Source organism: Rattus norvegicus, chromosome 15 (genome assembly GCF_021556685.1).
Source record: "Rattus norvegicus strain SHRSP/BbbUtx chromosome 15, alternate assembly SHRSP_T2T, whole genome shotgun sequence".
Taxonomy (NCBI): Eukaryota; Metazoa; Chordata; class Mammalia; order Rodentia; family Muridae; genus Rattus; species Rattus norvegicus.
Window position 1 is genome coordinate 28,308,702 of NC_141548.1, and position 15,006 is coordinate 28,323,707.

General features: G+C 45.4%; 2 protein-coding genes across 3 annotated transcripts; both read left to right on the top strand.

The window, feature by feature from the left end:
• Positions 1–817: 817 nt before the first annotated feature.
• On the top strand, positions 818–3,555 carry Eddm3b (epididymal protein 3B). Its single transcript, NM_178103.6, has 2 exons — positions 818–975; positions 2,347–3,555. The coding sequence occupies exon 2, from the start codon at positions 2,365–2,367 to the stop codon at positions 2,797–2,799; it is 435 nt and encodes a 144-aa protein (NP_835204.3). The 5' UTR covers positions 818–975; positions 2,347–2,364; the 3' UTR covers positions 2,800–3,555.
• A 6,555-nt stretch (positions 3,556–10,110) lies between these two features.
• On the top strand, positions 10,111–14,084 carry Rnase6 (ribonuclease A family member 6). 2 transcript variants are annotated; one of them, XM_087585585.1, is made up of 3 exons: positions 10,111–10,211; positions 11,196–11,295; positions 12,890–14,084. In XM_087585585.1, exon 3 carries the CDS (start codon positions 12,900–12,902, stop codon positions 13,359–13,361), a length of 462 nt encoding a protein of 153 aa, XP_087441711.1. In that variant the 5' UTR covers positions 10,111–10,211; positions 11,196–11,295; positions 12,890–12,899; the 3' UTR covers positions 13,362–14,084.
• Positions 14,085–15,006: the final 922 nt, after the last annotated feature.

A 15,006-nucleotide genomic window follows, 5' to 3' on the forward strand; every position in this document is an offset into this window, starting at 1 on the left:
TTCTGGACATCTGTGCATTACAGTTGCTATTTTGTTTCCTCAGACTTATCTCTAAGTTATTGAAACTCAGGTGCTTACAAAGGCCTCTCCCTGTCACTCAGAAGCTAGAGACAAGGAAGCTGCATGGAATGCAGCTGGAGCAAACTCCCAGGCTGCCAATCAGCACAGGATTCCTGATTAGTCATGGGATGGTCAGCAAGAGCTGGCATCCTCAGTTATGAGTTGGCGGATTCTTTTTGTTATGTTTTGTTTTCTTATGATGGGGTTGCCCAGGCTGACTTGAAACTACTGAGCCTCCTGCTTCCATTTCCTCCATGATAAGATTACCTCATCGGACTTTCATAAACAAGCTCTAATATCAATGGAGGCATGCAGACATTCTCCTGCCAAGGCAAACTGGAGAGGAACTCCACCGGCACAGCTGAACTAGTAGCAGTATTTGCTTTATTGACATAAAGCACACCCATTGTCTCGATTTATCTACAAATTGCACTTTTGAACAGGTACTCTCACTTCTTGGTGACATCCTTGCTGAATTCCCTACAGAATAGGACCTAGCCGTTCATGGCCTTTCCCCCAGAGAACTTGTCAGTAGACAAGTTTTAGGGACAGATTTCTGGTTGTCTCTTGAAAACTCCCAACCATCCCTCTCTGGAGCCACCTCTCCCCAACACTTTGAAATTCCTTTGTGCCTGGTCCTCCTTCTTTGATGTTTGCAGACCTTGCCTGAGGCTACTCTCAGGGTGAACCAGAGTGTTCCACATGAGGAGATACAGAACGGGTTCACATACGAAAATGTTCCTGACCCCGCCCTCCACGCCACCACCCCTACAAGCCCAAAGCTCTGCACCCTACATTGTCATTCTTTTTTCCACTGCTGTGGACTCCTTGGGAGCTCCGAAAGGACGCAGACTCTGCTTCTCAGATCTCCGTACCTCTGTACCCGCCGCAATCAGGGACGTGGGCACTGGTTGGGTAAGTTAAGATTGGTGTGTAGGAAACCTGATTGAAAGGTCAGAAATCATTGGAAAGAGATTGACTGAGTTTTAGAATTAAGGATGAAAATTGTCCAAATTCGTTGACTCTCGAAGGTCCATCAGGCCCATATTCGGTCAGGGCTCATATAAGGTAAAAGATTCAACAGGGCCAGGCAGACTCAGTGGAAATGAGGGCAGACGCTGTTTAACCAGAAGTCTGACACTCCCGCAAAGCTAGTTTTATTTAGTCTTGGTATTTAGTTAGTTGAAACAATATTTCAGACCTTCTGTTTCTTCTCAACAAGCAGCTCTAAAAAACCATCATGCTTTTAAATAATATGGTCCCTAAAAAAAGACGTGAGAGTTTAGAAATGGTGTTGTAATTTCCCCTCGATTGGGGAGAAATGTTATGAGGAGGGCAAGACTGGAGCATCCCAATGGTGCAATCTGTGTGAAGTGCGGCCTGAGCCAAAACTTACATCAGGAACCCAGAGTTGTCCTTGTTGGCAATATCTCTCAAGCAGTATATTTCTCTCAATGGTCCTTAGTCTTTCCACTTTGAAGAGACGTCTGTTGGACACTTGATCTTTTGAGCATTGAGGAGTTAGCTAGAGCCTGTGAGAGAGCGGCAGGCTCCTTCCATTGCATAGAAGACTGTTGGGGAACCTTGCTACTAAAGTAGAATGACCAGATGGCTTTCTTGCAAGATGGGGGATTCCCCTTCTCAGCCAGGCTTCCCTGTCTCTGCCTTTGTCTGGAGAGTGTCCCTTGTCTGAAAAGTGTCCTTGTACCTAGCCCCCTAAAAGGCTACATAACATCACACATCCCTTGTTCTGGCTTCCCACCTGCACAATAATTGGGTTCTGTACTATAACCAATCAGCCCTTCCTGCTTGCTTGATGCTATGACCAATTAGCCCTTTCCACCTGTACCCCTAAAATGGTTCTTATACACTGTATCCCTGAAACAATAAATAGACTGTTTCCCTGCAGTGGTCCCTGAAGCCATTCTGTCCCTACTCACAGCCACCCAACCCTATTCTCTCCCTATTCCCTATTCCCTCCGTTCCCTTTCTCCCCTCAGGCTCCAAGGAGAACAGGGTTTGGGGGGGGGGTAAAAGAAAGGGCATATAGGAGAGACTTAGAGATTTCAAAATGAATCCCATCTTCTTAGTGCAATTTTATCCTTGGCAGCATTCAGTCTGCAACATAGCTTTAATTTACAATTACCTTTAGTCTCTAATCAGGGTTATCTTCTCTGGGAAAGAAAATTACGAGGAATAGAAATGTAAAGTGTAGCAGAACTTACAGGGCAGTATCTTACCATCTACTTCTTTTCTCTCTCTTTTTTTTTTCTTGTGCCCAATTAGGTGGCCCTGGTGCCTGCTATGATGTCCTCTCTAAAAGCCTGGGACACGCTCTTGCTCCTGCTGTGTCTGCAGTATAGCCTACCTGCACAAAGCACCTCCAGGAGGCAGTTCATGGAACAGCATCACCTAAGTTCAAACGAAGAGTTCAGTGCCTACAGCTGTGACGTCCTCATGACAGAAAAGGCTCTGAGACCGAGGCTCTCACACCCGTTTGTTTATATGACATGGTACAAAGTTGAACATATATGCATTAGTAGCAACTGGAAAGATCGCTACAAAAATTTATATGTTTGGGCACAGACCCCCATTAAGGTCCTCAGGTGCCAGTGGGAGAACTTAAAAAGTAGATATACAGAGAGAAGGAGTTACAGCTATGTTCAGTTCCACTGCAATGCTGATGGGTATGTGGACAGCATAGAGGACATGAAGGTTCTAGAGCCCATCTTCATCTAGAAAGTCTCACCAGCTCTAGACGGTTTTGAAAGACCAGTGAGTAGTTCTCAAATGTCAACCTCCCTCACACACCCTTAACTCACCCATTGTGCCACCCATCCCCACCCTTTACCCCCTACTGTCCACCTCCTGCTTACAACAGCAACTGTTACTTCTGCTTTGCAATTGTATGTCAGTGTTTTTTAATCATTTTGTTTCTCTGGTATTACAGTTGTACTTTTAGGTTCTCCGTCTAAAATATCGTTCCTCCCTTGTCGTTCTCGTGACTCAGCTCTCTGTTCCTGTGACAAAGTGTTTGAGAGAAAGCATTCAAGGGAGGCTTTATATGCCTCCCTTTCAGCCTGTAGTCTGCTGGCTCTGTTGTCCTGGGGAGGAGTGAGGCAGAGCATTATGGTGGGGAAATGTGAAAGAGCCTCACTCCATACAAGCTGGAAAGTAGGAAGAGAAGGAAGGGGAAGAGTGTGGAGACGAGATGGTGGCTCCAGTGACTTCCCTACCCGAGCTGGGCCTCCAGATCCACTCAGCTATGAATTCATCCACAGTCAAAGTCATTACAACCTCCATGACCCAAGTGGCAGATAAGCCTTCAAAACAGGAGCCCATGGGAGGTCATTGGACAGCCAGACCATGGCAGCATCTTCTCTTGATTTATCCAACATTTTTCCAGATATCGTCTTTATGTCTATCCAAACCGAATGATCGTCCCTTCCACGAATAAATTGTTATCCACTGTGTGTCATATGTGTTTACACTGTATGTGTAGAGTTCGTTTTGTGTGTTGGCGAGAGCAATGCAGTTATTCAGAAGTTTCGCTAGATGTGACGTTCTTATACTTAGGCTCAAGGTCTATTTTATATATGTCCCTTCATACGTGTGGTATACCTATGTACTGAGGTACACACAAGTCTTGGCGGGGACAATGGTTATAGTAGCACCTTTTCTTCTAGCCAAATGGAAGGGGAGGGCAGAGGGCAGTAGATAACTGACCTATTGGATCAAATAACATGTAAGTCTCTGGCTTATTGATGATGCCTGCATCCTCATGACACTGAGAACTGGGCGTAGGCCTGCGAGATTTAAGAAGAAACACATACACGGGTCACCCGTTTACAGAGTGCGCCCCTAAGGCTTTACTGAGATCTCCTTATATACCCAAGGCAAAAGCCGTGGAAAAACAAGACAGGTGAAAATCCCTAACCAGAGAAAGAGGAGAACAGGAAAAATCTGTGTTGTGGAAAGTCCCGGGCCCAATCAGGGACATAAACAATTTCTTAAGAACAACAAGGTGAAAGGCTCAGTGAGGGAGTAGGGTGCCATGGAAAGTCCTGGGCCCAAATCAGCTGCCAAGGGTGTAAACAACTTCTTGCTATATCAGGCTAATAGGCTCAGCGAGGGGGAAGGGAAACACGCCAAGGTAGGGCCCAACAGCTCATACCAGGTAGTCCAGGAAAGCTGTGGAATTTCTCCCCCCTTCTTATCCTTTGGCTTGGAATTGTAATTTTGTCTTTCATAAAACATACATGAAAAGTGTTCCAATCAGTTGCTCTCTCCGACTGGAGAAGATTTCTAGCATAAAACAAATAATAGGAAAGATGGGAAGATGGCTCTGTACATAAGAACACTTGCTGCCCCTCCAGAGGCCCAAACTCAGTTCCCAGCACCCATATCAGATGACTTACAACCATCGGTGACTCCAGCTCCAGGAGATCCAGTGGTATTTTCACTCATGTGCACACAGCCACATGCAGCCACACTCCTACCCAGAGTCAAAAACAATAAAAATAAATCTAAAAAACAAAACAAAACCCAAAACCCCTAGACAGACATCAGGCTATAACCAATGTGGAAGCCATAAACACTGCCTGATCAAAAATAATCCTTCCTAGGATGTCGTGCTGACTAGTTTTATACCAACTTGACACAAGCTAAAATCATCAGAGGGAAGGGAGCCTCGATTAAGGGAAAAAAGCCTTCATGGGGTTGGGGATTTAGCTTAGTGGTAGAGTGCTTGCCTAGCAAGCGCAAGGCCCTGGGTTCGGTCCCCAGCTCCGAAAAAAAGAAAAAAAAAAAAGCCTTCATCAGGTCAGGCTGCATACAAGGCTGTAGGACATTTTCTTAATTAGTTAGTGATCAATAGGGGAGGGCCCCGCCCATTGTGGGTGGAGCCATCCCTGGACTGGTGGTCCTGAGTTCTATAAAGAAGCAAGCTGAGCAAGTCAGGAAGAGTAAGCTGATAAGCAGCCCCCCTCTGTGACCTCTGCATCAGCTCCTGCTTCCAGGTTCCCGCCCTCTTTGAGTTCCTGTCCTGATTTCTTTTGATAATGATGAGAAGTGATATATGAAAGTGTAAGCCAAATAGAGCTTTCCCTCCCCAGGTTGTTTTCGGTTGTGGTGTTTGATCGCAGCATTAGTCAGCCTGACTAAGACAGAGGTCAAGATGGTTCCACAGAGGATACTGAGGTCTGAAGGAGACTATCCCCCTAAGTTTATATTGGAGCACTTGGTCCCCACTTGGAGGTCCTGTTTGGGAGGTAATAAAACCTTTAGGCTGTGGAGCTTTGTGGGAGGACGCATACCATTAGAGCAATCTTGGAGAGTTTACAATCTCATCCAATTCCAGTTTGATCTCTCAGTTTCCTGTTGCAGCTACCTGCTGCCATGCCTCCTCATATTTATGGACTCTCTCCCTAGAACCATAAGCCACAATAAACTCCTTCTTCCGTAAGTCGCTTCTGGCTGTGCTGTACAGCATCCTGGTGGGGGCCTCCCTGCCGGAACCCTGGGTACCATCATGCCGTTTGCAGCTGACAGGTAGCCCTGAAGCCTTGTGCTCTCCTCCCCTTAACAGGGCAAGCCGGTTGTGACCTGAGTCACCTGGTGGCTCCTTTGTCTACTTAGACTGTGCTCCTAGTTCAGCTTCTCTCTGCTTCACGCGTGTGGCCCACTCTGCCATCTTTTTTTTCATCTAGTGTTACACAGTCAGGGTGATTGGGGACCATGTCCAGGAGTAGGGCCTGAATGCTGCTGGACATCACCCTGCCTTTGGCGTGGGCCCGGGCATAGCCACCACATTTGCAACTCAGAGAGATGCGTGCCCTGTGCTCTTCCTCCCCGACAGTGCGGCACCCAGCATGCACAATAGGAATGGCCTCAGCCAGTGCCTCAGGTTGAGCTTCGGGCAAGTCAGGGGTAAGGTCCTAGCCATGCAAACCACCTCTAATCCACAAGGACACGCTCCTTTCCCTTGAATGAATTCCAAGAGAATAGAAATATCGGCTAGCAAGCGCAAGGCCCTGGGTTCGGTCCCCAGCTCCGAAAAAAAGAAAAAAAAAAAAAAGAAGTATCTGAATAACATAAGAAAGTCAAATTCATGAAAATATAATTCAGTAGAGAGACAAAAATACTGAACAAAGCTCAAACTGAAATGATTGTGAAAAGAAAATTACTAATTAAGTCAAAGAGTGTTTCAGTGGGATGAAGGAGAGGCAGAGGAACTTAGACCCATCACCATCTGGGGGCCTTAATCGGATTCATTTTCTCTGCTAGTTAAAGATTTACAAAACAGGGGGGAAAATCCCCAGTACAATAGGTAAGAAGAGTGAAGTTTTCAGACAGAGAAGATAAGACTCTAGGTAAAGAAAGGCTTTTATTAGGGGTGAGGAAGATATGTGAGCCCACACAGCAAAGCACACAGAACAAAAGACCTATTGCAAAGCAGATGGGGCTTTTAGGAATCTGAAATTCCAGGCTCTTCTCAAGGACTAGGGGTTTTATGGGACTTAAGGGCCCTACGTTCCGTAGTTTAGGGTTGATCAGTTTGAAAAAAAGACAAGCTGGCTGACAGCATGAAACTCAGGGGTAAACATGTTGTGATCAGGCTTTCTCAGGGGCCCCACTGGTGGGAGAAAGTCTTCCCAGCTTTTCTTTTCTTTTCTTTTGTATAGTTTAATGTATTTTAATAGCAAACTTACAGTAATAGCACAGAAGACAGACAACATTAAAGACATGTCCTTGCATGTGGGAGAACTCTGTTAGAAAAGCATAGTGAACGGATGGAATCTACTGTATGACAAAATGCTACACACACCATTTAGTTGCTGTCAATAGGAAATTTATTTATTTTTAAAAAATCCAAATGCTGGCATTGTCCAGAAAATTTTAACAGATTTATTTAGAATTGTTATAAAGTTGAACTGTTGAAATGAGTTCACTGAAACATTTTGCTTGCATTAATGTTTTACATCTTGCATGTATACTAAAAACTTCACACAAATGAACGTGGAGAAACTGCCAATACCTGATTCTATCCCTGTGTTTCCACTAGCAATCATAGACTTAGGTACCTTTGACCCCATGGAAAAAATATCTAACATTCAGAACTACGATAATAGGAAGAAGAGGGAAAAATGTTTTAGAGAATGAAATGTTTCCCCTCATAGTGGACTCTTAAGCATGTTCTCCGCGTATGCGGCGAGCTACCTGGATATCTTTGGGCATAATTGTTACACGTTTGGCATGGATAGCACCCGGGTTGGCATCTTCAAAAAGGCCAAACAGATAGGCCTTCCTTACCTCCTGCAAAGCACCAGTAGCTGCATTGGAAGCACAGATCTGTTTTGAAGTCCTGAGCAATTTTTCGCACCAGGCGCTGAAAGGGAAGCTTGCGAATCAGAAGTTCAGAGGGCATCTGATAGCATCTGATTTCACAGAGTGCCACAGTTACAGGCCTGGAACGATGAGGTTTTTTCATTCCTCCAGGAGAGGGCGCACTCTTGAGAGCGGCTTTTGTAGCCAGTTGTTTCCTGGGTGCTTTACCTTAACCTGTGGATTTGCGGGCAGTCTGCCTTGAACGAGCCACGGTATGGGCACCTCCTTACTTGCACCGCTTCTCCTTTGGCTGGAGCTCAGCAAGCGAGAGGTGGCAAAGACTGAGAACACCGCAGCTTTTCTTGTAGGCTGTTTAGCTTTGTCTCACTTCAGCGAGGTGGGGATGAAGTCAGCCATCTTGGAAGTTCACCACCTTTATTGCCTAGTCATGGCCCCTCTTCTTCTCTGTCTACCAGAAATCTAACTCAGACTCCCTCAGGCAGACAGGGAAGTGAGGGCAGGCTGCCTAAAATGATGGCTCCTTAGGATATGGTCTTCTTGTTCTCAGAGTCTACTGTGAGGAGAGATCGTGAGAAGGAATGGGGCAGGTATCTAAACAGGACTACTAGGGGAATTGTCCTGTAAAATATCTAACTCAGAGCAGTTAGGGAACTGCCAGCTCTAGTCCCCTCCCATCCTAAGGGGGCTGTTTTTAAGAAAGTTGTTACCTTTATGTTACATATGGACCAATCTTCTGTTTGTCCTATGTGTTCCCTTCTTATTTGCTCCATAGAATGAGCCTAATGGCCCGCTAGCACCAACACCTCTGTTACAGCAAAGTCTCAGCAATTAAACGAACCATATGCAAAACAGTCTATCAAGACCTGAAGACAGGGGCTGGAGAGATGGCTCAGTGGTTAAGAGCACTGACTGCTCTTCCTGAGGTCCTGAGTTCAAATCCCAGCAACCACATGGTGGCTCACAACCATCTGCAATGAGATCTGATGCCCTTTTCTGGTGTGTTTATATATAATAAAGAAATCTTAAAAAAAAAAAAGACTTGAAGACAGAGTAAAGGAGTTGAACCATTTTGTCAGGCTAAATGACATACACTGAAAAAGCCACTGTGACGTCGAGGTTGGCCTCATGATCCTCCTGCCTTTCCTTCAGCACATCCCACCTGCATGAGCACAAATGCTTTACCACAACCACAGCCCTTCTGAAATGTGTGAACCGAACACACAGACACTCTGGGAAAACATGAACTGTGGGACTAGTCGGAAATGATTTCCACACCAAAAGCATAGAAAATACTTTCCGTTTATGCATAGAAGAAAATTTCCCAAAGCTAGGGAAAGACATCCCCATCCAGATAGAAGAAACACACAGAAAACACAATATAACCAGAAAATGAAATCCCCATATCATATCATGGTTGAAACACTGAATATTCAGAATGAAGAAAGTGTATGGAAAGCCTCAGAGAGAAAAACAAATAAACATCTAATGGCAATTAAGGAAAAGACTCAGAGTTGTCCAGGATGCTAAGGACAGGTGAAGATCAGGTGCTCAGTTTTGAATGGATCACCTATATCATCCTCTCCAAGGCTCAGAAAACATCAAGAAGCAGGGCGGGGTATAACAGCTGGATGATGATGACTATGGTGATGATGATGATGATGACTGTGATGATGATGATGACTATGATGATGATGATGATAGTGGCGGTGAATGTGATGATGATCATAGCAGCCATGAAGTGCTGTCTTACAGACACAATGAGGTCATGGCATGCCTAAACTCACAACATTTGTGGCTGTCTGCCAGGAACTGCACAAGGCTGAGTCCATAAATATTCAGTCACAGATAGAGGAGAGAGGCTCATGAAACCTCTCCCAGGAGAGCTAATTGTAGGTGACAGCCCCTGAAGAAGTCATTATCTCCAGTGATGTAGCCTTTGTGGGTTACCCATGCTGCAGGGGAAAGCATTACGGCCACGCCCACAAGACCAGTCCTGTTGAAACCCTGTAGGTCACAAAGTACAAACCAAACCTAAACTAAACTAAACACGGGCAAACACCTGGTGGCAGGAAGGGGGAAGGGCTGAGTGGGAGGAGGATAAGAGAGAGGGGCTATTGAGGTGACTCAACAGATAAAGGAGCCTGACCCCAAGGCTGATCCTGGAATCCATTCCGTAGAAAGGGAAAACCAGATCTTACAAATAGTCCTCTGATCTCCACAAGACACCATGACACAAGTTGGTGCATGTGTGTGTGTGCGTGTGTGTGTGTTGTGCGTGTGTGTGTGTTGTGTGTGTGTGTGTGTGTGCGTGTGCGCGCACGCGCGCGTGTGAGCGCCCATCTGAAAACATATGCACTAAATACATATGAACAAACAAACATATAAATAAATAAAATGCAAAATCACATGTGGCAGCCTCCCCATGGCCTTTGGTGGTTACATGGGCCACAGACATCAACACAGACCCCTCCTTCTGCAGGGCCATGAACCTGACTCCAGGCCTGATCATTTAAAAAGAGAGGAGGCATGAGTGTGATCCGAGTGTTAGCGTCTGGGTAGGTTTATGGTGCTGTCAAAGAAGAAACGAACTGTAAAAGCTGTTTGTGGAGCAGATCATGCCCTTGATGACCCCCCCCCCCACACACTTGGCTGAGACACACACACCTGTGCCATGGGAAAGACACCAGAGGTACAGGTGCCACTAAGACAAGCAGGTGAGTGGTGGAGAGACGGAAGAGAGAGAAACAGAATAATGTGTGCACAAGGAAGAGAGGCTGACTGGAGGGTAGTGAAGAGGAGTCTGGGTGAGTAGCCTGTGGTACTATCTGAGGACATGGCGAGATCGTGGCCTGGGCTACCACTGAGCACCATGTCTGGGTTCATGGCCCTGCAGAAGGAGGGGTCTGTGTTGATGTCTGTAGCCCATGTAACCACCACCAAAGGCCATGTGGAGGCTGCCACCTGGGACTTTGTGGATGTCTAAGGGCTATGCAAAGCTGGTGTCCTCAGTTGTGCAGTGTGGGGGACAGCTCGGCCCTCACCAGCTGCAGTACGAAGCAGCTTCCCCCTACCTTACTGGAGAAGCACAATACAACTGGCCCAGTCAGGAGGAGAGAACAGATTCAAAGGCAAGCACCCTACATTTTCCCGTCTTCTTCATGCTTTTGGGTCTTTTCACACACAGTTCTCACTGCCAAGGTCCTTACCTCTCTGCTGCCTCACTAGTCAGTCTGCAAACACAGCTGAATTTGGGTGGGTGCCTTTCAATAGCTCTTGTTCCCATTAGTGCAAACCACACTGTGAATGCTGTTCACACTTATTTATAGCAGGCTTATTTACCCACTGTCTTTCAAAAGACTATAAGCTTCTAAATATGAAGTAGCCTAGTGTCTGGCCCCATAGACGTATACACAAACAAATGGTTTATTCAAGTGTCCTTTGAGGAACTCACGTTTCCAAGTATGTGACAACTATTATACAAATATACAATGTGTGTGTATATATATATATATATCTATTTGTTAAGAGACTGAAATCACAGGGCTTCAAAAACGGAAGCTCCAGTCAAACACGAAGTGCTAAGCCCACAGAAAGCGGTCAGGCACTTAAAACTCTGAGTGTTGAGCCTACTGGTTTCTTGAGTTCAGTTTATTCTCCCTTTTCACTGACATGGAAACGTTTAAAGAGCTTCCTTGGAGGTGGAGAGTCTTAGCCCACTACACTTCTGCAAAATCTTCTCTGGTTTCTCTTTCATGGTTTAAGAATAAATCTTGCCCTGCCCCACCTAGGCAGCTGTGACTGCCCTGAAGAAGTGAGGCCAACAAAGCATTCTGAGCCTGGGACTCATCAACTGCCCCTGTCACAGTAGGAGCCCAGCAGGAACACCTGGTAAGAGAGGTCCTTCAGGGCCCTGCCAGGCAGTGGGGTTGGCTGGGAAATGCTGGCTGGAGACGGAAGGTAAACATAGAGGGGATTAGAGGTGGAAGCTGTGGGGGTCCCTGCAGGTATCATACAGGGACTGGAACCCCAGGAAGAGATAAGAATGAAACCCTGGGTAGGACTTCAGGGAGTGTAATAACAGGTGGCTTATTACCAGTGTACTCAGTCCTTTCTCTAAATCCTTCAACAGGGGTTCCATTCTCAGTTCTGAGGTTTGCTGCTGGCATTTGCCTATGTATTTGCAGTATTCTGCCTGTGTCTCTCAGGAGAGATCTATATCCGGTTCCTGTCAGCCTGCACTTCTTTGCTTCATCCATCTTATCTAGTTTGGTGACTGTATATGTATGGGCCACATGTGGGGCAGGCTGTGAATGGGTGTTCCTTCTACCTCCGTTCTAAACTTTGCCTCCCTATTCCCTCCCAAGGGTATTTTTGTTCCCCTTTTAAAGAAGGAGTGAAGCATTCGCATTTTGGTCATCTTTCTTGAGTTTCATGTGTTCTGTACATCTAGGGTAATTTGAGCATTTGGGCTAATATCCACATATCAATGAGTGCATACCATGTGTGTTTTTCGGTGATTGGATTACTTCACTCAGGATATTTTCCAGTTCCATCCATTTGACTATGAATTTCATAAAGTCATTGTTTTTGATAGCAGAGTAATATTCCATTGTGTAGATGTACCACATTTTCTGTATCCATTCCTCTGTTGAAGGGCATCTGGGTTCTTTCCAGCTTCTGGTTATTATAAATAAGGCTGCTATTACCATAGTGGAGCATGTGTCTTTGTTGTATGTTGGAGCATCTTTTGGGTATATGTCCAAGAGAGGTATAGCTGGGACCTCAGATATAATTTGGGGGAAAAGTTTCCTGGTGTAGTTCAATCTCCGGTGTACAAGGAATTGTAATAACATTGAAACTCAACTCATGGTAGTATCATTTCTTCCAGGAGGATGGGTTCTAAAGACAGGTACCTGTACAAGCTTAAGGGCCAAACGGTCTAGCCTGGTCTCAGTCATACAGAGAGCATAGAGGTCATTTGTGCCATTAGCCACCTCTGGTCCTTGTTGTGGGAGCTTGGGGAGCCTCAGACTATAAGAGTCATTTATATTAAGAGGAGCCTTCAGTCCTGGTTGCAGGAGCTTGATATGGCTGGCCCAACAGATACCACCAATCACCAGGTCGTTAATTACCTCCCAATCTCAGCTTTCAGGATGGAAGGACAGGGTTTTGTGTGCTTAACATTCCTGGTTTCTGTGAAGATCTGTGGATGCACGGATGTTCGTGCTATGTTCCCAGCAGGAAGAACTGCGTGTATGAATATAGGTCAAAGACAGTGAGATTCGACAATCAGGGTGGCCTGCTCATCTTCTGTACTCCTCACTGGACTTCACATTTTTCATAGAATTATGAGACTGGCTTTCTTCCTTTCAAAAGAGCTATGAAATCATAAAAGGAAGAGAGAAAAAAAACCCAAAGTAGTCATGATGGATAGGTTTGCTCTTACTGCTTCTTCTGTGACCACATTCTTTCTTTGTTCTAGGCAAAAAACCATGGCGGTAGACCTTCCCAGGTGGCTTCCTCTCCTATTACTGCTGGGGCTGTGGGAGCCCATGGGTCTGCTTTGTGCTCAGCCTAAGGGTCTCTCCAAGGCGCGCTGGTTTGAAATTCAGCACATATGGGCTAGTCCTCAGCAGTGCAATGCAGCCATGCGTGGTGTCAACAACTATACCCGATACTGTAAGCAGAAGAACACCTTTCTGCATGAATCTTTCCAGAATGTGGCTGCTACCTGCGGTTTGCCCAACATCACATGCAAGAACGGTCGGAAGAACTGCCACGAGAGTGTGAAGCCTGTCAAAATGACTGACTGCTCACACACAGGGCAAGCCTATCCTAACTGCCGCTACAGTGGTGATGTCCAATACAAACTCTTCGTTGTGGCCTGTGAACACCCAAAGAAGGACGACCCTCCCTACCAACTGGTTCCTGTGCACTTAGATAAGGTTGTGTAAGGCTTAGGGTCTTCCCAGGTGTTCAGCACAGGCTGCCTTGCAATTTATCCCTTGTTGCCTTTTGTTCCCACAGAAAAGGAAAGGTGTTGGAAAGATTAAGATGCCTAAGCTATCCAAATGGAGGGTTTTCTTGTTTTTTGTTTTGTTTTGTTTTGTTTTTTTTAAAAAGGGAGTGCATGAGTTACTTACTTAGTGTACAGAGGTCCCTAGGTTCAATCACCACCCCACCACCACCACCAATAAATAAATAAATAAATAAATAAATAAATAAATAAATAAATAGAGAAAGGAAGAAAGAAAGAAAGAAAGAAAGAAAGAAAGAAAGGAAGGAAGGAAGGAAGAAGAAAGAGGGTTACCTTTGTTGAAGGAGGAATATAAGAAAAGCATAACGAAGGTCCAAGCTTCTGAACACTTTATCCTGCATTTTTTTGCATCAAGCTTTATTGTACTATGCTCATAGAATTTAAAAAAATCTTCTTTTTTAATATAACGAGTGTGAATTTGCCGGGTTATTTGTTGTGTGTGTTTTGACAGAGAGCCCTGGCTGCTCCTCAAGAAGACCTAGGTTTGATTCCCAGCTCCCACAACCACCGGGAACTCTAGCTCTGCCAACCTTTTCTGGCCTCCAAGAGTACCACACATTTCCATGGCTCACAGACATACATGCAGGCCAAGCACCATGCACATAAAATAAAGTTCAAAAATATTATTTTATTTCATCGATTTATGTGCTAATTTTTGTTATCCCTTTCTGTTTGTTCTGGGTTTAATTTGTTCTCCTTCCCATTCTCCCTTCTCTTAGGACAGGATCCCATGTACCTCAGGGTGACCTAGAGCTCACTATGGAGTTGAAGCTGAGTTTGAATTCCTAATCCTTGACTCCTTCACAAGTGCTGGGATTGCAGGTGCTTCGTTCACTTGCCCACTTTATTTTTTCCTGGCTCTGGGAAGAACATAACTAGGCTTAGGCAAGAGCACTTACCTTGCTTGTGCTGAAATTAGAAGTGCGCTCAATGGGTATTGTTAATCCCGACATTTGCTAGAAAAAAACAACTGTCATTTTCGGCTAAATTTGAAGCAAGCTTTATTATATACTAAATACTGACCAAGAGATGAACTTTGGTCAGAACCATTCCCTGGAATTTCCAAGCTGGATTGTCCTTGAGCCAGGTGTTTCTAGGCTGGGGGTGGGGGTTGGTATAAGGACAAACCTATAGGCTTTCTCCGTGCTCCCCAAACTGATTCTTCATGGAAGAGACAGCCTTTGGTTCCAAACTGTTTATTGATTGCTCAGTGTGGAAAATGGGTACACACCACCTCCTCAGGGTGGACCAGAGATTCAGTACCTTTTGTAGGAAGGGATGTCCAAGAAGGGGCGTTTATTGACTAAACCCTCAGGGCTCATCTACCTCATTAGGGTAGAGAACTCTGTTCTAATCTATGTGACCAGAGGTCACATTACTATGTGGGGAGTGTGGTCAAGTGGCAGGGACCTGGTCAGAAGTAGGTGAAGCTCCTACCGTCCTCTGGAATGAGGTTCTGAGGCTTCCGACCCACTCAACCTTACCAAGTTTCCTGGCAGGGTCCATTGCCCTGCAACTTTGTTGTTTTCCAAGAACTACAACTTCCAGCATTCCGTGAAGCT

What these genes read in the sequence shown, in the direction of transcription:
- Eddm3b (NM_178103.6), top strand. Translation starts at nt 2,365, where the DNA reads ATGATGTCCTCTCTAAAAGCCTGGGACACGCTCTTGCTCCTGCTGTGT.
- Rnase6 (XM_087585585.1), top strand. Translation starts at nt 12,900, where the DNA reads ATGGCGGTAGACCTTCCCAGGTGGCTTCCTCTCCTATTACTGCTGGGG.